Below are 22,125 nucleotides of genomic sequence, written 5' to 3'. Positions count from 1 at the left end.
AACAACACCAACCCGTCACAACCCCTCACAACCCCACCAACACCAACCCGTCACAACACCCCAACACCAACCCGTCACAACACCCCAACACCAACCCGTCACAACAACACCAACCCGTCACAACACCACCAACACCAACCCGTCACAACACCACCAACACCAACCCGTCACAACACCACCAACACCAACCCGTCACAACACCACCAACACCAACCCGTCACAACACCCCAACACCAACCCGTCACAACAACTCCAACCCGTCACAACAACACCAACCCGTCACAACAACACCAACCCGTCACAACAACACCAACCCGTCACAATCCCACCAACACCAACCCGTCACAACAACACCAACCCGTCACAACCCCTCACAACCCCACCAACACCAACCCGTCACAACACCACCAACACCAACCCGTCACAACCCCACCAACACGAACCCGTCACAACACCACCAACACCAACCCGTCACAACACCACCAACCCGTCACAACACCACCAACACCAACCCGTCACAACCCCACCAACACGAACCCGTCACAACACCACCAACACCAACCCGTCACAACACCACCAACCCGTCACAACACCACCAACCCGTCACAACACCACCAACCCGTCACAACACCAACCCGTCACAACACCACCAACCCGTCACAACACCACCAACCCGTCACAACACCACCAACCCGTCACAACACCACCAACCCGTCACAACACCACCAACCCGTCACAACACCACCAACCCGTCACAACACCACCAACCCGTCACAACACCACCAACCCGTCACAACACCCACTAACACACACTTATCCCACCCACTCTGCTTGACAGTGTCCCACGGCCTCTCCTTCACTGCAGCAGATCACTGCAATAACCAAGACTGCCTCAATGATTACCAATCGCTGTGGTGTAGTCTGCTGCATATCTGCTGCTGCTGGATGTCTGCTCCTGCCTCCTGCCCTCCGTGGTCGAGTTAAGGGGAGTAGTGATCATTCCTCCTCAAGTCTCTGGAGGCCTCTCCGGGGGTATGTGATTGGCTCAGGCGGCGTGTAAAGGTGACCTAGTTCGCTCCCTCATGCCAGAGGTCCCTCTCGATAGGTCACAAACGTCTGTACTCACCTATTTGTGTCTGCAGGATCGAGCGTTGGCTCTTGGATCCCGCCTTTCGAGCCATTGGTTGTTTACAGCAATGACTCCGGTACTATTTCCCTATCATACCTAGTTTTAAAATTATGAATTGAATTTGCTTCCACAACCTGTTCCTTAAGTGATCCTTAATTTTCCCACTACTCTCACGCTAAAAGAAAACTTCCTAACATCTCTGTGACTCATCAGAGTTTCAAGCTTCCATCCATGTCCCCTCGATCTGTTACTATTCTGTGTGAACATTTCGTCTATGTCCACTCTGTCAATCCCCCCTGAGTATTTTATGCGTTCCTATCATGTCCCTCCTCTTCCTTCTTTTTTCTAGTGTCGTAAGGCTCAGTTCCTTCAGGCGCTCTTCATACCCCATCCCTCGTAACGCTGGGACGAGTCTCGTTGCAAACTTCAGGACCTTTGCCAGTTGCCGTATGTGTTTCTTCAGATGGGGACTCCATGATGAGGCGGCATATTCTAAGACTGGCCTCACGTAGGCAGTATAAAGCGCTCTAAATGCTTCCTTACTTAGGTTTCTGAATGATGTTCTAACTTTTGCCAGCGTAGAGTACGCTGCTGTCGTTATCCTATTTATATGTGCCTCAGGAAATAGATTAGGCGCTATGTCCACGCCCAGATCTCTTTCTCACATCGTCACAGGTAGGCAGTTCCCCTTCATTGTGTACTGTCCCTCTGGTCTCCTATCACCTAGTCCCATTTCCATATCTTTACATTTGCTCGTGTTGAACTCCAGTAGCCATTTCTCTGACCATCTCTGCAACCTGTTCAAGTACTCTTGGAGGATCCTGCAATCCTCATCTGTCACAACTCTTCTCATCAACCTTGTGTCATCCGCAAACATCGACATGTAGGATTCTACTCCTGTAAACATGTCATTGACATATATTAGAAATAGAATTGGTCCCAGCACCGATCCTTGAGGTACTCCACTCGTTACTGTTCGCCAGTCCGACTTCTCGTCCCTTACCGTAACTCTTTGGCTCCTTCCTGTTAGGTAGTTCCTTATCCATGCTAGGACCTTTCCTCCCACATCCGCCTGCTTCCCGAGTTTGAACAGCAGTCTCATGTGCGGTACTGTATCAAAGGCTTTCTGGCAGTCCAGAAATATGCAATCTGCCTAACCTTCCCTGACCTGTCAAGTTCAAGTATGTTTATTGAGATAAGAAAAATACATCTCAAAGGGATAGAGTAGCTTAGGCTATTTCTACCCCCCTAACTCTCTGTCCTGTCTTATCCTCGTCATTTTATTATAGAATTCCAAAAGGTTTGTTAGGCAAGATTTCCCTTTCCAGAACCAATGTTGATGTTTGTTTACAAACGTAACGTTCTCCAGGTGTGCAACCAGTCGTAGCCTAATTATCCTTTCAAGTATTTTCCACGGGATGCTTGTCAGTGATACAGATCTATAGTTAAGTGCCTCCTCCCTATCACCTTTCTTGAAAATCGGTACAACATTTGCCCTCTTCCAGCAACTGGGCAATTTTCCCAACATAAGTGATTCATTAAAGATCCTTGCCAGAGGCACGCTGAGGGCCTGCGCTGCCTCTTTTAGTATCCACGGTGATACTTGTCTGGTCCAACCACTTTAGTTGCATCCAGTGTTGTCAACTGTTTCATTACATCCTCTGCTGTCATCTCTATATCTGATAGTCTTTTATCTAGGGTAATCTCTTCTAACAATGGGAGCTGCTCAGGCTCGGTTGTGAACACTCCATGGAAACTGGCATTCAGTGCCTCGTAGATTTCCTTGTCACTTTCTGTATATGCCCCTTCTGTTTTCCTTAGTCTTGTCACTTGGTCATTTACCGACATCTTCCTTCTTATATGGCTACTTCTTCTTCTGCACTTCTCCCCGATAATCCCTCATCCTCCTATAGTCCCTTTTCCTGTAGTCAACTCTCCTTTCCCATACCTCTTGTCACTTGGTCACAAGTTTGAATTCCATCATGTAGTCAAAGACTAGGACACAATGGTCGCAGGCCCCTATAGGTATATCATGTTCCATATTCTCGATGTCACCCAACCGTTCTGGGTGAAAATCAGGTCTAATAGGCTCGGTGCATCTTCTCCTCTTTCCCTTGTGTCTTCCTTTACATGTTGTGTTAGGAAATTCCTGTCTATAACATCTACTTACTTTGCTCCCCACGTTTCTTCCCCTCCATGGGGATTCCTTGATTCCCAATTTATCTCTCAATGATTTAGGTCCCCCATGACCAGCAGTTTCGCTCTCATTCTGTGAGCTAATGTGTATGTGTGTGTGTGTGTGTGAGTGTGTGTGTGTGTGTGTGTGAGAGTGTGTGTGTGTGTGTGTGTGTGTGTGTGTGTGTGTGTGTGTGTGTGTGTGTGTGTGTGTGTGTGTGTGTGTGTGTGTGTGTGTGTGTGTGTGTGTGTGTACTCACCTATATATACTCACCTATTTGTGCTTGCGGGGGTTGAGCTTTGGCTCCGCCTCTCAACTGTCAATAACTGGTGTACAGATTCCTGAGCCTACTGGGCTCTATCATATTTACATTTAAAACTGTGTATGGAGTCAGCCTCCACCACATCACTTCCTAGTGCATTCCATTTCTTAACTACTCTGACACTGAAAAAATTCTTTCTAACGTCTCTGTGGCTCATCTGGGTAATAAGTTTCCACCTGTGTCCCCTTGTTCGTTTCCCACCCGCGCTAAAGAGTTTGTCTTTGTCCACCCTGTCAATTCCCCTGAGAATTTTGTAGGCGGTTATCATGTCTTCCCTTACTCCTCTGTTTTCCAGGGACGTGAGGTTCAGCTCCTTTAGCCTTTCTACGTAGCTCATTCCTCTCAGTTCCGGGACGAGCCTGGTGGCATACCGCGGGATCTTCTCTAACTTTGTCTTGTGTTTAACTAGGTATGGACTCCAGGCTGGAGCTGCATATTCCAGGATTGGTCTTACATAAGTGGTATACAAGGTCCTGAAAGATTCCTTACACAAGTTTCTAAAGGCAGTTCTTATGTTGGCCAGTCTAGCACATGCCGCTGATGATATTCCTTTGATGTGGGCCTCTGGGGACAGGTTCGGTGTGATATCAACTCCCAGATCTTTCTCTCTATTTGATTCTTGTAGGATTTCACCTCCCAGATGGTACCTTGTGTTCAGCCTCCTGCTCCCTTCGCCTAAATTCATTACCTTACACTTTCCTGAGTTAAAATTTAGCAGCCATTTTCTAGACCATTCCTCCAGTTTGTCCAGGTCGTCCTGTAGTCTCTGTCTATCTTCATCTGTCTTGATTCTTCTCATAATTTTTGCATCATCAACAAACATTGAGAGGAATGAGTTTATACCCTCCGGAAGATCGTTCACATATATTAGAAACAGAATGGGTCCAAGTACTGAGCCCTGTGGGACTCCGTTGGTGACATCTCGCCACTCTGATGTCTCCCGCCTCACCGTTACTCGCTGTTTCCTGTTGCTTTAGTACCTCCCTGGCTTGCGGGGGTTGTGCGTGTGCGTGTTTGTGCGTGTGCGTGTTCGTGTGTGTGTGTTACACCTAGTTGTTTTCACCTAGTTGTGTTTTGCGGGGGTTGAGCTTTGCTCTTTCGGCCCGCCTCTCAACTGTCAATCAACTGTTTACTACTTTTGTTTCTCCACACCACACACACACACCCCAGGAAGCAGCCCGTGACAGCTGTCTAACTCCAAGGTACCTATTTACTGTTAGGTAACAGGAGCATTCAGGGTGAAAGAAACTTTGCCCATTTGTTTCTGCCAGGTGCGGGAATCGAACCCGCGCCACAGAATTACGAGTCCTGCGCGCTATCCACCAGGCTACCAGGCCCCCTGTGTGTGTGTGTGTGTGTATACCTCCCTTTGTGTGTGTGTGTGTGTGTGTGTGTGTGTGTGTGTGTGTGTGCGTGCGTGCGTGCGTGTGTGTGTGTGTGTGTGTGTGTGTGTGTGTGTGTGCGTGCGTGCGTGTGTGTGTGTGTGTGTGTGTGTGTGTGTGTGTGTGTGTGTGTGTGTGTGTGAGCGTGTGCGTGTGCGTGTGTGTGTGTGGGCCCTCAGCTGCTCTACTAGCAACAGGGAGTATTGACCTCACACTCTCTGATCTGCTCCCTCGTCCACACTCAATTATGCAACTCCCACCTCCCAGCCCAACCTGCTTTGACCTCCACTTTCTTCCTTTACAGTGTGACTTGTTTGCAATATTGCACTGCAGCATTACACGACAGAATTAAATCACCGGTGGATTAATTTAATGTTCATTGTGGGGGAGAACAACTTGTAGTGATAATCATTCCAAGTTCCTTCGCGATCTTCTTAAAAAATATAGATTTACAAACCATTACGGAGACAAAAGGCGATCACGCTTAAAGGTACCCATGAATACCTCCTTGGCAGCTATGAATACCTCCGTGGTACCCATGAATACCTCATTGGCAGCTATGAATACCTCCCTGGCAGCTATGAATACCTCCCTGGCAGACATGAATACCTCCCTGGCAGCCATGAATACCTCCCTGGCAGTCATGAATACCTCCCTGGCAGCCATGAATACCTCCCTGGTAGCCATGAATTCCTCCCTGGCAGTCATGAATATCTCCCTAGCAGCCATGAATACCTCCCTGGCACCCATGAATACTTCCCTGGCAGTCATGAATACCTCCCTGGCAGCCATGAATACCTCCCTGGCAGCCATGAATACTTCCTTGGCAGCCATGAATACTTCCTTGGCAGCCATGAATACCTCCCTGGCAGTCATTTATACTTCCTTGGCAGCCATGAATACCTCCCTGGCAGCCATGAATTCCTCCCTGGCAACCATGTATACTTCCTTGGCAGTCATGAATACCTCCCTGGCAGCCATGTATACTTCCTTGGCAGCCATGAATACCTCCCTGGCACCCATGAATACCTCCCTGGCAGCCATGTATACTTCCTTGGCACCCTTACAGCCATGAATACCTCCCTGGCACCCATGAATACCTCCCTGGCACCCATGAATACCTCCCTGGCAGCCATGAATACCTCCCTGGCAGCCATGTATATTTCCGTGACAGCCATGAATACCTCCGTGGGCTCAATACTCATGTAACCTCATGTTACAAGTTTACCACTTACACCTTTGACGCCACCCCTCCTTGTCATCCCTAAAATCCCTTGGCCACCTTAGCACCTCGTGGCCCTTTTTGTCACCCTTTTGTCACCCCTTTGCCACCTCTGAACCCTTCTTATCACCCCCTTGGCCCCTCTTCCTGTGCCTTCCCTCCCCTCCTCATGTATTATTGTATAGTTTCTAGAGTATTTCCAGTATTCCATGTGTGGGTTAATATAATTTCTGAATGATTTTAGATCTAAAATGGGTTTAGGATGCATGAGAGCTCATCTCTGTACCATAGTGTCGTGTTGATGAAGAGTAAATTACCTGGGGTGTGTCACTGCCTGGGGTGAGGGATTACCTGGGTTGTGGGATTACCTGGGGTGTGTCACTGCCTGGGGTGAGGGATTACCTGGGTTGTGGGATTACCTGGGGTGTGTCACTGCCTGGGGTGAGGGATTACCTGGGTTGTGGGATTACCTGGGGTGTGTCACTGCCTGGGGTGAGGGATTACCTGGGTTGTGGGATTACCTGGGATGTGGGATTACCTGGGATGTGGAATTACCTGGGGTATGGGATTACCTGGGTTGTGGGATTACCTAGGGTGTGGGATTATCTGGGGTGTGGGATTACCTGGGGAGTGGGATTAACTAGGGTGTGGGATTACCTGGATGTGGGATTAACTGGGGTGTGGGATTATCTGGGGTGTGGGATTACCTGGGGTATGGGATTACCTGTGGTGTGTGATTAGCTGAAGGGGTGTGGAATTAGCTGGGGTGAGGGATTACCTGGAGTGTGAGATTACATGAGGTGTGGGATTACCTGGGGTGTGGGATTACCTGAGATGTGGGATTACCTGGGGTGAGGGATTACCTGGGGTGTGTGATTACATAGGGTGTGGGATTACCTGAGGTAAAGCATTATATGGGGCATGGGATTACTTGGGGTGAGGGATTACCTGGGGTGTGGGATTACCTGGGGTGTGGGATTACATGGGGTGTGGGATTACCTAAGATGAGGGATTACCTGGGGTGTGGGATTACCTGGGGTGTAGGATTACCTGGGGTATGGGGTTACCTGGGGTGAGAGATTACCTGGGGTGTGGGATTACATGGGGTGTGGGATTACCTGGGGTGAGGGATTACCTGGGGTGTGGGATTAACTGAGGTGTGGGATTGCCTGGGGTGTCTGATTAACTGGGGAGTGGGATTAACTAGGGTGTTGGTTTAACTGGGGTGTGGGATTACCTGGGGTTTGGAATTACCTGAGGTGTGGGATTACCTGGAGTGTGGGATTACTTGGGGTGTGGGATTACCTTGGGAGTGGGATTATCTGGGGTGAGGGATTACCTGGGGTGTGAGATTAACTGGTGTGTGCGATTAACTGGGTGTGGGATTACCTAGGGTGTGGGATTAACACCCTAGATAATCCCACACCCCAGATAATCCCACACCCCAGGTAATCCCATACCCCAGGTAATCCCACACCCCAGATAATCCTATACCCCAGATACCTGAGATGTGGGATTACTTGTGGTGTGGGATTACCTGGGGTGTGGGATTACCTGTAGTGTGGGATTATCTGGGGTGAGGTATTACCTTGGGTGTGGGATTAACTGGGGTGTGGGATTACCTGGGGAGTGGAATTATCTAGAGTGAGGGATTATCTGGGGTGTGGGATTAACGGTGGTGTGGGATTACCTGGGGAGTGGGATTAACTAGGGCGTGGGATTAACTGGGGTGTGGGATTACGTGGGGTTTTGGATTACTTGGGGTGTGGGATTACCTGGGGTGTGGGTTTACCTGAGAGTGTGATTTCCTTGGGTGTGGGATTACCTGGGGTGTGGGATTATCTGTGGTGTTTGATTACTTGGGGTGTTGGATTCCTGGGGTGAGGGATTACCTGGTGTGTGGGATTACATGGGGGTGATGGATTACCTGGGGTGAGGGATTACCTGGCGTGTTGGATTACCTGGGGTCAGGGATTGCCTGGGGTGAGGGATTACCTGGGGTGTTGGATTACCTGGGGTGAGGGATTACCTGAGAGAGGGATTACCTTGGGTGAGGGATTACCTGCGGTGTGGGATTACCTGGGGTGTGGGATTCTTTGGGGGTGTTGGATTACCTGGGGTGTGGGATTACTTGGGGTGTTGGATTACCTGGGGTGTGGGATTACCTGGGGTGTGGGTTTACCTGGGAGTGCGATTTCCTTGGGTGAGGGATTACCTGGGGTGTGGGATTACGTGGGGTGTTGGATTACCTGGGGTGTGGGATTGCCTGGGGTGTGGGTTTACCTGAGAGTGTGATTTCCTTGGGTGTGGGATTACCTGGGGTGTGGGATTATCTGTGGTGTTTGATTACTTGGGGTGTGGGATTCCTGGGGTGAGGGATTACCTGGTGTGTGGGATTACATGGGGGTGTTGGATTACCTGGGGTGAGGGATTACCTGGGGTGTGGGTTTACCTTGGGGGTGTGATTACCTGGGGTGAATGATTACCTAGGGTGTGGGATTCTCTGGGGTGTGGGATTACCTGGGGTGTTGGATTACCTGGGGTATGGGATTACCTGTGGTGTAGGATTACCTGTGGTGTAGGATTACCTGGTATATGGGATTACCTAGGGTGAGGGATTACCTGGGGTGTGGGATTATCAGGGGTGTAGGATTACCTAGGGTGTGGGATTACCTGTGGTGTGGGATTACCTGGGGTGTGGGATTACCTAGAGAGTGGGATTACCTGGGGTGTTGGATTACCTGGGGTGTGGAATTACTTGGGGTGTGGAATTACCTGGGGTGAGGGATTACCTGGGGTGTGGGTTTACCTGGGGGGTGTGATTACCTTGGGTGAGGGAATACCTGGGGTGTAGGATTATCTGGGGTATGGGATTACTTAGGGTGTGGGATTACCTGGGGTGAGGGATTACCTGGGGTGAGGGATTACCTGGGGTGTGGGTTTACCTGGAGGTGTGATTACCTTGGGTGTTGGATTAATGGGGTGAGGGATTACTTGGGGTGGGATTACTTGGTGTGTGGGATTATCTGGGGTGTTGGATTACTTGGGGTGTGGAATTACATGGGGTGTTGGATTACCTGGGGTGAGGGATTACCTGGCGTGTTGGATTACCTGGGGTGTAGGATTACCTTGGGTGTGGGATTACCTGGGGTGTGGGATTACCTGGGATGAGGGATTACCTGGGGTGTGGGATTACCTGGGGTGTGATTACCTTGAGTGTGGGATTAATGGGGTGAGGGATTACCTGGGGTGGGATTACCTGGAGTGTGGGATTACTTGGTGTGTGGGATTATCTGGGGTGGTGGATTAGTTGGGGTGTGGAATTACATGGGGTGTTGGATTACCTGGGGTGAGGGATTACCTGGGGTGAGGGATTACCTGGCGTCTTGGATTACCTGGGGTGTAGGATTACCTTGGGTGTGGGATTACCTGGGGTGTGGGATTACCCGGGATGAGGGATTACCTGGGGTGTTGGATTACCTGGTGTGTAGGATTACCTGGGGTATGTGGTTACCTGGGGTGAGGGATTACCTGGGGTGTGGGATTACCTTTGGTGTGGGATTACATGGGGTGTGGGATTACCTGGGGTGAGGGATTACCTGGGATGTGGGATTACCTTGGGTGTGGGATTACCTGGGGTGAGAGATTACCTGGGGTGTGGGATTACCTTTGGTATAGGATTACCTGGGGTGAGAGATTACCTGGGGTGAGGGATTACATGGAGTGTGGGATTACCTGGTGTGTGGAATTACCTGGGGTGAGGGTTTACCTGGGAGAGGGATTACCTTGGGTGAGGGATTACCTACAGTGTGGGATTACCTGGGGTGTGGGATTTTTTGGAGGTGTTGGATTACCTGGGGGTGTGGGATTACTTGGGGTGTTGGATTACCTGGGGTGTGGGATTACCTGGGGTGTGGGTTTACCTGGGAGTGTGATTTCCTTGGGTGAGGGATTACCTGGGGTGTGGGAATACTTGGGGTGTTGGATTACCTGGGGTGTGGGATTACCTGGGGTGTGGGTTTACCTGAGAGTGTGATTTCCTTGGGTGTGGGATTACCTGGGGTGTGGGATTATCTGTGGTGTTTGATTACTTGGGGTGTGGGATTCCAGGGGTAAGGGATTACCTGGTGTGTGGGATTACATGGGGGTGTTGGATTACCTAGGGTGAGTGATTACCTGGGGAGAGGGATTACCTGGCGTGTTGGATTACCTGGGGTGCAGGATTACCTGGGGTGATGGATTGCCTGGGGTGAGGGATTACCTGGGGTGTTGGATTACCTGGGGTGAGGGATTACCTGTGGTGTGGGATTACCTGGGGTATGGGATTACCTGGGGTGTGGGATTACCTGGGGTGTATGATTACCTGGGGTGTAGGATTACCAGGGGTATGGGATTACCTGGGGTGAGGGATTACCTAGGGTGTGGGATTCTCTGGGGTGTGGGATTACCTGGGGTGTTGGATTACCTGGGGTATGGGATTACCTGTGGTGTAGGATTACCTGGTATATGGGATTACCTAGGATGAGGGATTACCTGGGGTGTGGGATTATCAGTGGTGTAGGATTACCTAGGGTGTGGGATTACCTGTGGTGTGGGATTACCTGGGGTGTGGGATTACCTGGAGTGTGGGATTTCCTGGGGTGTTGGATTACCTGGGGTGTGGAATTACTTGGGGTGTGGAATTACCTGGGGTGATGGATTACCTGGGGAGTGGGTTTACCTGAGGGGTGTGATTACCTTGGGTGAGGGATTACCTGGGGTGTAGGATTATCTTGGGTATGGGATTACTTGGGGTGTGGGATTACCTGTGGTGTAGGATTACCTTGGGTGAGGGATTACCTGGGGTGTGGGTTTACCTGGGGGGTGTGATTACCTTGGGTGATGGATTACCTGGGGTGTAGGATTACCTGTGGTATGGGATTACCTAGGGTAAGGGATTACCTGGGGTGTGGGTTTACCAGGGGGGTGTGATTACCTTGGATGATGGATTACCTGGGGTGTGGGATTCTTTGGGGTGTGGGATTACCTGTGGTGTGGGATTTCCTGGGGTGTAGGATTACCTGGGATATGGGATTACCTGGGGTGAGGGATTACCTGGGGTGTGGGATTACCTGAGGGTGTTGGATTACCTGGGGGTGTGGGATTAACTGGGGGTGTGGGATTACCTGTGTTGTGGGATTAACTGAGGTGAGGGAATACCTGGGGTGTGGAATTACCTGGGGTGTGGGATTACCTGGGGTGAGGGATTAACTGGTTGCATATCTGTGCCTGTGTTGCAAATGCTGATTAGTGATCTCTCAGATCAAGTGCTCAACCAGCATCAGGAGAGGCGATGATGGTGGGGGGAAGTGGTTCCCCTACTGCAGGCTTTTACCTGATTGATTTTGTTCATTGATTATGCATTGCATACCCATCCTGTGAGTGCTAGTGGCCCCCATACCCATCCTGTGAGTGCTAGTGGCCCCCATACCCATCCTGTGAGTGCTAGTGGCCCCCATACCCATCCTGTGAGTGCTAGTGGACCCCATACCCATCCTGTGAGTGCTAGTGGACCCCATACCCATCCTGTGAGTGCTAGTGGACCCCATACCCATCCTGTGAGTGCTAGTGGACCCCATACCCATCCTGTGAGTGCTAGTGGACCCCATACCCATCCTGTGAGTACTAGTGGACCCCATACCCATCCTGTGAGTGCTAGTGGACCCCATACCCATCCTGTGAGTGCTAGTGGACCCCATACCCATCCTGTGAGTACTAGTGGACCCCATACCCATCCTGTGAGTGCTAGTGGACCCCATACCCATCCTGTGAGTGGTAGTGAACCCCATACCCATCCTGTGAGTGGTAGTGAACCCCATAAACATCCTGTGAGTGCTAGTGTACCCCATACCCATCCTGTGAGTGGTTGTGAACCCCATACCCATCCTGTGAGTGTTAGTGGACCCCATACCCATCCTGTGAGTGGTTGTGAACCCCATACCCATCCTGTGAGTGTTAGTGGACCCCATACCCATCCTGTGAGTGGTAGTGGACCCCATACCCATCCTGTGAGTGTTAGTGGACCCCATACCCTTCCTGTGAGTGTTAGTGGACCCCATACCCATCCTGTGAGTGGTAGTGGACCCCATACCCATCCTGTGAGTGGTAGTGGACCCCATACCCATCCTGTGAGTGCTAGTGGACCCCATACCCATCCTGTGAGTGCTAGTGGACCCCATACCCATCCTGTGAGTGCTAGTGGACCCCATACCCATCCTGTGAGTGGTTGTGAACCCCATACCCATCCTGTGAGTGTTAGTGGACCCCATACCCATCCTGTGAGTGGTAGTGGACCCCATACCCATCCTGTGAGTGGTAGTGGACCCCATACCCATCCTGTGAGTGGTAGTGGACCCCATACCCATCCTGTGAGTGGTTGTGAACCCCATACCCATCCTGTGAGTGCTAGTGGACCCCATACCCATCCTGTGAGTGGTAGTGAACCCCATACCCATCCTGTGAGTGCTAGTGGACCCCATACCCATCCTGTGAGTGGTAGTGAACCCCATACCCATCCTGTGAGTGTTAGTGGTCCCCATACCCATCCTGTGAGTGGTAGTGGACCCCATACCCATCCTGTGAGTGCTAGTGGACCCCATACCCATCCTGTGAGTGGTAGTGAACCCCATACCCATCCTGTGAGTGCAAGTGGACCCCATACCCATCTTGTGAGTGGTTGTGAACCCCATACCCATCCTGTGAGTGGTAGTGGGCCCCATACCCAACCTGTGAATGCTAGTGGACCCCATACCCATCCTGTGAGTGTTAGTGGACCCCATACCCATCCTGTGAGTGGGTGTGGACCCCATAACCATCCTGTGAGTGGTAGTGGACCCCATACCCATCCTGTGGGTGGTAGTGGTCCCCATACCCATCCTGTGAGTGGGTGTGGACCCCATAACCATCCTGTGAGTGGTAGTGGACCCCATACCAATCCTGTGAGTGTTAGTGGACCCCATACCCATCCTGTGAGTATTAGTGGTCCCCATACTCATCCTATGAGTGTTAGTGGACCCCATACCCATCCTGTGAGTGTTACTGGACCCCATAGCCATCCTGTGAGTGTTATTGGACCCCATACCCATCCTGTGAGTGTTAGTGGATCCCATACCCATCCTGAGAGGGGTAGTGGACCCCATACCCATTCTGTGAGTGTTACTGGACCCCATACCCATCCTGTGAGTGTTATTGGACCCCATACCCATCCTGTGAGTGTTAGTGGACCCCATGCCCATCCTGTGAGTGTTAGTGGACCCCATACCCATCCTGTGAGTGGTAGCGGACCCCATGCCCATCCTGTGAGTGTTAGTGGACCCTATTCCCCATCCTGTGAGTGTTAGTGGAACCCATATCCATCCTGTGGGTGGTATTGGACCCCATACCCATCCTGTGGGTGGTATTGGACCTCATACCCATCCTGTGAGTGTTAGTGGATCCCACACCCATCCTATGAGTGGTAGTGGACCCCATACCCATCCAGGAAGTGCTAGTGGACCCCATACCCATCCTGTGAGTATTAGTGGACCCTATAACCATCCTGTGAGTGTTAGCGGACCTCATACCCATCCTGGGAGTGTTAGTGGACCCCACACCCATCCTGTGAGTGTTACTGGACCCCATACCCATCCTGTGAGTGTTAATGGACCCCATACCCTTCCTGTGAGTGGTAGTGGACCCCATACCCATCCTGTGAGTGTTAGTGGACCCCATACCCTTTCTGTGAGTGGTAATGGACCCCATACCCATCCTGTGAGTGTTAGTGGACCCCATACCCATCCTGGAAGTGTTAGTGGACCCCATACCCATCCTGTGAGTGTTAGTGGACCCAGTACCCATCCTGTGGGTGGTAGTGGACCCCATACCCATCCTGTGAGTGTCAATGGACCCCATACCCATCCTGTGAGTGTCATTCGACCCCATACCCATCCTGTAAGTGTTAGTGGACCCAATACCCATCCTGTGGGTGGTAGTGGACCCCATACCCTTCCTGTGAGTGTCAGTGGACCCCATACCCATCCTGTAAGTGTTAGTGGATCCAATACCCATCCTGTGGGTGGTAGTGTGCCCCATACCCATTCTATGAGTGTCAATGGATCCCATATCCATCCTGTGAGTGTCAGTGGACCCCATACCCATCCTGTGAGTGTCAATGGACCCCATACCCATCCTGTGGGTGTTAGTGGACCCCATACCCATCCTGTGAATGGTAGAGGACCCCATACCCATACTGTGAATGGTAGAGGACCCCATACCCATCCTGTGAATGGTAGAGGACCCCATACCAATCCTGTGAATGGTAGAGGACCCCATACCCATCCAGTCATTCAGCGTGACTTGGAGGATTTAATTACCCAACTGAACGACGTGAAACACATAGGAACAAGAGAGCACCTTGCACTCTAATCTCCCAGGTATAATCTCCCAGGTATAATCTCCCAGGTATATTCTCCCAGGTATAATCTCCCAGGTATATTCTCCCAGGTATATTCTCCCAGGTATAATCTCCCAGGTTTAATCTCCCAGGTATAATCTCCCAGGTATAATCTCCCAGGTATAATCTCCCAGGTATATTCTCCCAGGTATAATCTCCCAGGTTTAATCTCCCAGGTATAATCTCCCAGGTATAATCTCCCAGGTATAATCTCCCAGGTATAATCTCCCAGGTATAATCTCCCAGCTATAATCTCCCAGCTATAATCTCCCAGCTATAATCTCCCAGCTATAATCTCCCAGGTTTAATCTCCCAGGTATAATCTCCCAGGTATAATCTCCCAGGTATAATCTCCCAGGTATAATCTCCCAGGTATAATCTCCCAGGTATAATCTCCCAGCTATAATCTCCCAGCTATAATCTCCCAGGTATAATCTCCCAGCTATAATCTCCTAGGTATAATCTCCCAGCTATAATCTCCCAGGTTTATACTATGGGAGAAACCTGTTCAGTAATCAAATATACAACTAAATAATTTCGACGCAATATAAAACATCTATTAATTAAAGGGCTCGACTTTTTTGAGAACGGACACTTTAATGAGAGGAAATGAATAATAGAGTGAATCAGTGTTTTTGTGAAAACTATTAAAATTATATATATATATATATATATATATATATATATATATATATATATATATATATATATATATATATATATATATATATATATATATATATATATATATATATATATATATATTATAGCTCCCCAAAATACGGGTTAAGAAGGTGGTGTTGGGGGCCGCCACGCAAGCCAAGAGTCAACTATCATGAATTAAGTCAATTAGTTGCAAATTGCTTGTAATTTCTCAGGAACAACCACCGAAACTTTCTCTGTCTTACTCTCTTACTCTAATGAGGTTATTGTACTGAGCTGCACACCCAAGCCCTTCCTGGTGGCTATGTCAGGCTCTAAACTTTGTAAAGTACTCAATATCAATATATATATATATATATATATATATATATATATATATATATATATATATATATATATATATATATATATATATATATATATATATATATATATATATACCCGTGGTGCCAATGTGGGGACCCATAGCCTCGGAGAAGAAAATAAAAAGTATTCAGAGGAGACCTTGTGGTTTCTCACTGAACACTAATATTATCTTCTCCTACCACCCCCATTCTTTTGTATGTACACATATATATTTACTTTATTTGAACTTTGTTACATATATATATATATATATATATATATATATATATATATATATATATATATATATATATATATATATATATATATACATATATATATATATATATATATACATATATATATATATATATATATATATATATATATATATATATATATACATATATATATATATATATATATATATATATATATATATATATATATATATATATATATATATATATATATATATATATATACTAGCTGTACCCGGGCATGCGTTGCTGTGGCTCAGCAACCTTGCCATGTCCCCCAGTCCTCCCCACCATTCCCCCCTCCCTCATCCGATGCATTCCAAAATGATCTGATATTCCCCTCAGAAAATTGGGAACATCAAAGGATCTGATGTTCCCATCACTGAAAAATAAGAACAGTTAAAAACCAAAATGAAAACAAATAATTAATAAAAAATAAACTATGCTCATTAAATGAACAGTATGGTAAACAACACAGCTCAATTTCAATGCAATGTCACACAAAATGATTAAATCAAAATGAAAATAAACCGAAATCTATGAAACTTCAATTTATCAATGCAATAGGAAACATTGAAATGGTCTCCATTCTCCCCACCTAAACTCTCCAATATCCCCCACCCCGCTGAGCCCTCCCTTTTCCCCCACTTTCCTAAGCCTTCCCTTCTTCTCCAACCCCCTCAGCACTCCCAAAACTCCCCCTCAAGCCCCTTCTTCCTTTTATGTCCCCCCAAGCCCCCCATTCTCCATAAACCCTCCCTCCTCCCAAACCCTTCGAGCCTCCCCTATCTCCCACACTCCCCAAAGCCTCCCCTTCTCACCCACGTCCCTAAGCCTCCTCCTCTCACCTCCCCTGCTTCCCCACTCCCCAAGCCCTCTTTTCTCCCAAACCCCCTCAAGTGCTCCCCCCCTACACCACTCTCCCTGTATCTGATCCTCCCAACCCCTGCACACCCCAGAACCCCCAGGTCCCCTTTCATAGGCCCTCCCATCCCGGTACCTCCCTGTTTCCCTGCTTCAGGGGAAGCAATAGGATCTGAGAAAGGATAGAAGAAAGTCAGTTTCAGGGTGATGTACTCGAACATAGATGGGATCACAAGCAAGGCAAGTAAACTAAGGGAAAGAGCACAAAAAGTGAACCCAGATCTAATCGGGCTCACAGAAACAAAACTCTCAGGAATCATAACGAATGTGGTGTTTCCCCAGGACTACACTGTAATAAGGAAAGAGAGGCAAGGAAGGGGAGGAGGCGGATTGGCCCTACTAATGAGAATGGAATGGAGTTTCAAGGAGATGGTCATCCCGGGCTGCGAGGGTTCAGAGGCCACATAACAGGCACCATAACAATGGGAGGACCAAAAGTAGTAGTAGCAGTGATATGTAACCCTCCACCAAATGACAGGAGACCCAGTCAAGAGTATGACAACAACAACATGGCAGTTAACATTATAATTGAGAGAGCAGCCTCTGCTGCCTGTAGAAATAGATCCCACCTGCTCATCATGGGGGACTTCAATCACAGAAGGATAGACTGGGAGAACAAAGAACTGCATGGAGAAGAGGATACATGGAGAGCCAAACTATTGGAGGTGGTGACGAGTAACTTTCTAAGCTAACATGTCAGGGAACCCACTAGGATGAGAGGAAACGATGAACCAGCAAGACTCGACCTAGTCTTCTTTCTGAACGACTGCGTCATAAGGGAAATTGGTTTTGAGGCCCCAGTAGGAATGAGCGACCACAGTGTACTGGTGTTTGAGTATCTGGTTAAAGACGGGTTATTGAACTCGAGGAGGGATACTGAAAACAAAAAAAGCCTGGCATTCCGTAAGGGAAACTATGAGGAGAATAAGAAAACATATATAACATGGGAAACAGCTCAGGGAAAAGACGGCCCAAGATATGATGGAATACATCACGCAAAAATGCAAGGAAGCTGCGAACAAGTTTGTCCCAGTCCTAAAGGAAAACAACGAAATGAAGATGAGAAACCCATAGTTTAATCAGAGATGTAGGCTAGCTAAGCAGCAAAGTAAAAGGGCATGGAGAAACTATAGGAATAACAGGACACTGGAGAGCAGAGAAAGATACCAGAATGCCAGGAATGAATATGTCAGGATGAGAAGAGAGGCAGAAAGACAATACGAAAATGACATCGCAAGCAAGGCAAAGACTCAGCCTAAATTGTTGCATAGCCACATCAGAAGAAAAACAACAGTAAAGGAACAGGTTATGAAATTAAGGATAGGGAGGGAAGGATTCACTACAAATGACAAGGATGTGTGTGAGGAACTGAATAAGAAATTCCAGGAAGTCTTCACCTTAGAGCAAGGAGAAATTCCAGAGATAAGAGAGGGAATAGTTAACCAAGAACCACTAGAAGAGTTTGAGATTACCAGTGGGGAAGCAAGGAAGTGTTTACTAGAGTTGGATATGACAAAGGCTATAGGCCAGATGGAATCTCCCCTTGGATACTAAAGGAAGTAGGAGAAGCACTGTGCCTGCCACTCTCCATAGTGTATAACAAATCACTGGCAACAGGCCAACTACTAGAAATTTGGAAAGCAGCTAATGTAGTCCCGATATACAAGAAAGGGGATAGACAGGAGGCACTGAACTACAGGCCAGTGTCCCAAACTTGCATACCATGCAAGCTGACGGAGAAGATTGTGCGAAAAATGCTAGTGGAACATCTGGAGCGAAAGAACTTTGTAACACAGCATCAACATGGGTTCAGGGATGGCAGGTCCTGCCTCACAGGGTTACTTGAATTCTACGACCAGGCAACAAAAATCAGGCCAGAAAGAGAGGGGTGGGTAGACTGGATATTTTTTAATTGGCAGAAAGCCTTTGATACAGTACCACACAAGAGGCTAGTGAAAAAGCTGGAGATGCAGGCTGGAGTGAAAGAGAAGGTCCTCCATTGGATAAAAGAGTACCTAAGAAACAGGAGACAACGAGTCTGTGTGAGGGGTGAGGTCTCAGATTGGCGAGACGTTACAAGTGGAGTCCCGCAGAGGTCAGTCCTTGGACCTATACTGTTTCTGCTATATGTAAATGATTTCCCAGAGGGTATAGAATCATTTCTCTCAATGTTTGCTGATGATGCAAAAATTATGAGGAAGATTGAAACAGAGGATGATAGTAGGAGGCTACAAGATGACCTAAATAGACTGAATGAATGGTCCAACAAATGGCTACTAAAGTTCAACCCGAGTAAATACAAAGTAATGAAACTAGGCGGTGGAAACAGGAGGCCAGACACAAGATACAGACTAGGAGTTGAAGTACTTCATGAAACGGACAGAGAGAAAGATCTGGGGGTTGATATGACACCAAACCTGTCTCCTGAAGCCCACATAAAAAGAATAACGTCTGCGGCATATGTGAGGCTGGCTAACATCAGAACAGCCTTCAGGAACCTGTGTAAGGAATCATTCAGAATCTTGTGTACCACATATGTAAGACCAATCCTGGAGTATGCGGCCCCAGCATGAAGCCCGTACCTATTCAGGCACAAGACGAAGCTGGAAAAAGTTCAGAGGTATGCCATTAGACTAGTCTTAGAACTAAGAGGCATGAGCTACGAGGAAATGCTGCAGGAAATGCAACTTACGACACTGGAAGACAGAAGCGTAAGGGGAGACAATGTCACTTCCTACAAAATTTTAAGACGAATTGGCAGGGTAGATAAAAATAAACTGTTTAACTCGGGTGGGACGCGAACAAGAGGACATAGGTGGAAACTGAGTACCCACATGAGCCACAGAGACGTTAGAAAGTAATTTTTCAGTGTCAGAGTAGTTAACGGATGGAATGCATTAGGCAGTAATGTGGTGGAGGCTGACTCCATACACAGTTTCAAATGTAGATATGATAGAGCCCAGTAGGCTCAGGAACCTGTACACCAGTTGATTGACGTTTGAGAGGCGGGACCAAAGAGCCAGAGCCCCACCCCTGTAAGCACAAATAGGTGAGTACAACAACTAGGTGAGTACACACACAAGCGTGGATACACATGCACACAGGACACTCACACACAGGCGTAGACACACCCACACACACAGTCGTAGACACACACACACATACACAGGCGTAGACACGCACACACACAGTCGTAGACACGCACACACACAGACGAAGACACGCACACACACACACATACAGTCGTAGACACGCACACACACAGACGAAGACACGCACACACAAGCGATTACGCCAGGATGTCTGACTCTCGTTCCCATGGATACAGCTTGAGGCCACTAGACCAAAGCCAACTCCACCGCGTCGCTACTCTAACAACGGTGTACTAACACAAGTGGATTCCACTCCCACCTTCCCCCCTTAAACCCCCACTGCTTTAAGGGGGCACAAGCTATCTTTCCACTTGAGAGTGACACTACCGTCACTCTCAAGTCCTCACGAGTGACCACCCCTCACAGACTCTCATCTCTCATGGAAAAAGTCATGAGTTAAATGGTCATAAGTCATGGAATAACTCTTCTCTCCTCTCTTAATGTTCTCTCCTTCTTTGGAGAGAACATTAAACAGGATCACTAGAGGTCTTGTTTATTTATATAATATATATATATATATATATATATATATATATATATATATATATATATATATATATATATATATATATATATATATATATATATATATATATATATATATATATATATATATATATATATATATATATATATATATATATATATTATTAAATATGACCGAAAAAGTAAGATTAATAATTCTAACACGAATTTTCTCTATGTTTCTTATATTTCTTTTCACTGTTGATGGTAACTGATAAATCAATTCTCCAAAATTCCTTTTTATTTCTAGTCTGACGCGACACTTGAACGCGTTTCGTAAAACTTATTACATTTTCAAAGACTTAAGTTTACACACACACAACTATAACTGAACAGAGTTCAAAACAGCTTCGATTTTATACCTGCATTTGGGTGAGGTGATATGTCACCCAAATGCAGGTATAAAATCGAAGCTGTTTGAACTCTGTTCAGTTATAGTTGTGTGTGTGTGTAAACTAAAGTCTTTGAAAATGTCATAAGTTTTACGAAACGCATTCAAGGGTCGCGTCAGACTAAAAATAAAAATGAATTTCGGAGAATTGATTTTTCAGTTACCATCAACAGTGAAAAGAAATATAAGAAACAGAGAAAATTCGTGTTAGAATTATTAATCTTACTTTTTCGGTCACATTTAATAATATATGTCTACAGGAAAGACTGCTACCAAAATATACTAATATGTATATATATATATATATATATATATATATATATATATATATATATATATATATATATATATATATATATGTCGTACCTAGTAGCCAGAACGCACTTTTTGGCCTACTATACAAGGCGCGATTTGCCTAATAAGCCAAGTTTTCCTGAATTAATATATTTTCTCAAATTTTTTTCTTATGAAATGATAAAGCTACACATTTTATTATGTATGAGGTCAATTTTTTATTATTGGAGTTAAAATTAACGTAGATATATGACCGAACCTAACCAACCCTACCTAACCTAACCTAACCTATCTTTATAGGTTAGGTTTGGTTAGGTTGTCGAAAAAGTTAGGTTAGGTTAGGTTAGGTAGGTTAGGTAGTCGAAAAACAATTAATTCATGAAAACTTGGCTTATTAGGCAAATCAAGCCTTGCATAGTAGGCTGAGAAGTGCGTTCTGGCTACTAGGTACGACATATATATATATATATATATATATATATATATATATATATATATATATATATATATATATATATATATATATATATATATATATATATATATATATATATATATATATATATATATATACACAACTTTAGAACACTTTCCCACCAGGAGACTCGAACCCTAGCCAGCACAGAAGCCTTCCAGCAACTGGCATAACAGGTACGCCTTAACCCGCTCCACCACCTGCTCAGACCCTTAAAAGAGATGGTAATTTCGGAGTATTTAAATACCCCAAAGATCAACACCTCCCAAGAGCACTAGAGCAAGTGAGGGGTCATTTATACGTTTATTTCATCAAGTCCCTGTTAATATGGGAAGACACAGTGTCTATGCTTATATATATATATATATATATATATATATATATATATATATATA

General features: G+C 46.8%; 2 protein-coding genes across 2 annotated transcripts in view; one reads left to right on the top strand and one right to left on the bottom strand.

Moving 5' to 3' along the window:
• The window catches only part of LOC138350833 (trichohyalin-like), a 34,283-nt gene extending 28,734 nt beyond the window's left edge, over window positions 1–5,549 (bottom strand). Inside the window, exon 1 of the mRNA XM_069302272.1 lies at window positions 5,473–5,549. Coding sequence (XP_069158373.1) covers window positions 5,473–5,549 — 77 coding nt within the window. The remainder of the gene's footprint in view (window positions 1–5,472) is intronic.
• Window positions 5,548–6,084, top strand: LOC138350832 (uncharacterized). Its single transcript, XM_069302271.1, has one exon. The coding sequence runs from the start codon at window positions 5,548–5,550 to the stop codon at window positions 6,082–6,084; it is 537 nt and encodes a 178-aa protein (XP_069158372.1).
• Window positions 6,085–22,125: the final 16,041 nt, after the last annotated feature.

Source organism: Procambarus clarkii, chromosome 47 (assembly GCF_040958095.1).
Source record: "Procambarus clarkii isolate CNS0578487 chromosome 47, FALCON_Pclarkii_2.0, whole genome shotgun sequence".
Taxonomy (NCBI): Eukaryota; Metazoa; Arthropoda; class Malacostraca; order Decapoda; family Cambaridae; genus Procambarus; species Procambarus clarkii.
The sequence above is the reverse complement of the archived record's forward strand: the minus strand, read 5'-3'. Positions and strand labels throughout refer to the sequence as shown.

Excerpts from the sequence above, each read along its gene's own strand:
- LOC138350832 (XM_069302271.1), top strand. The coding sequence starts at position 5,548 with ATGAATACCTCATTGGCAGCTATGAATACCTCCCTGGCAGCTATGAAT.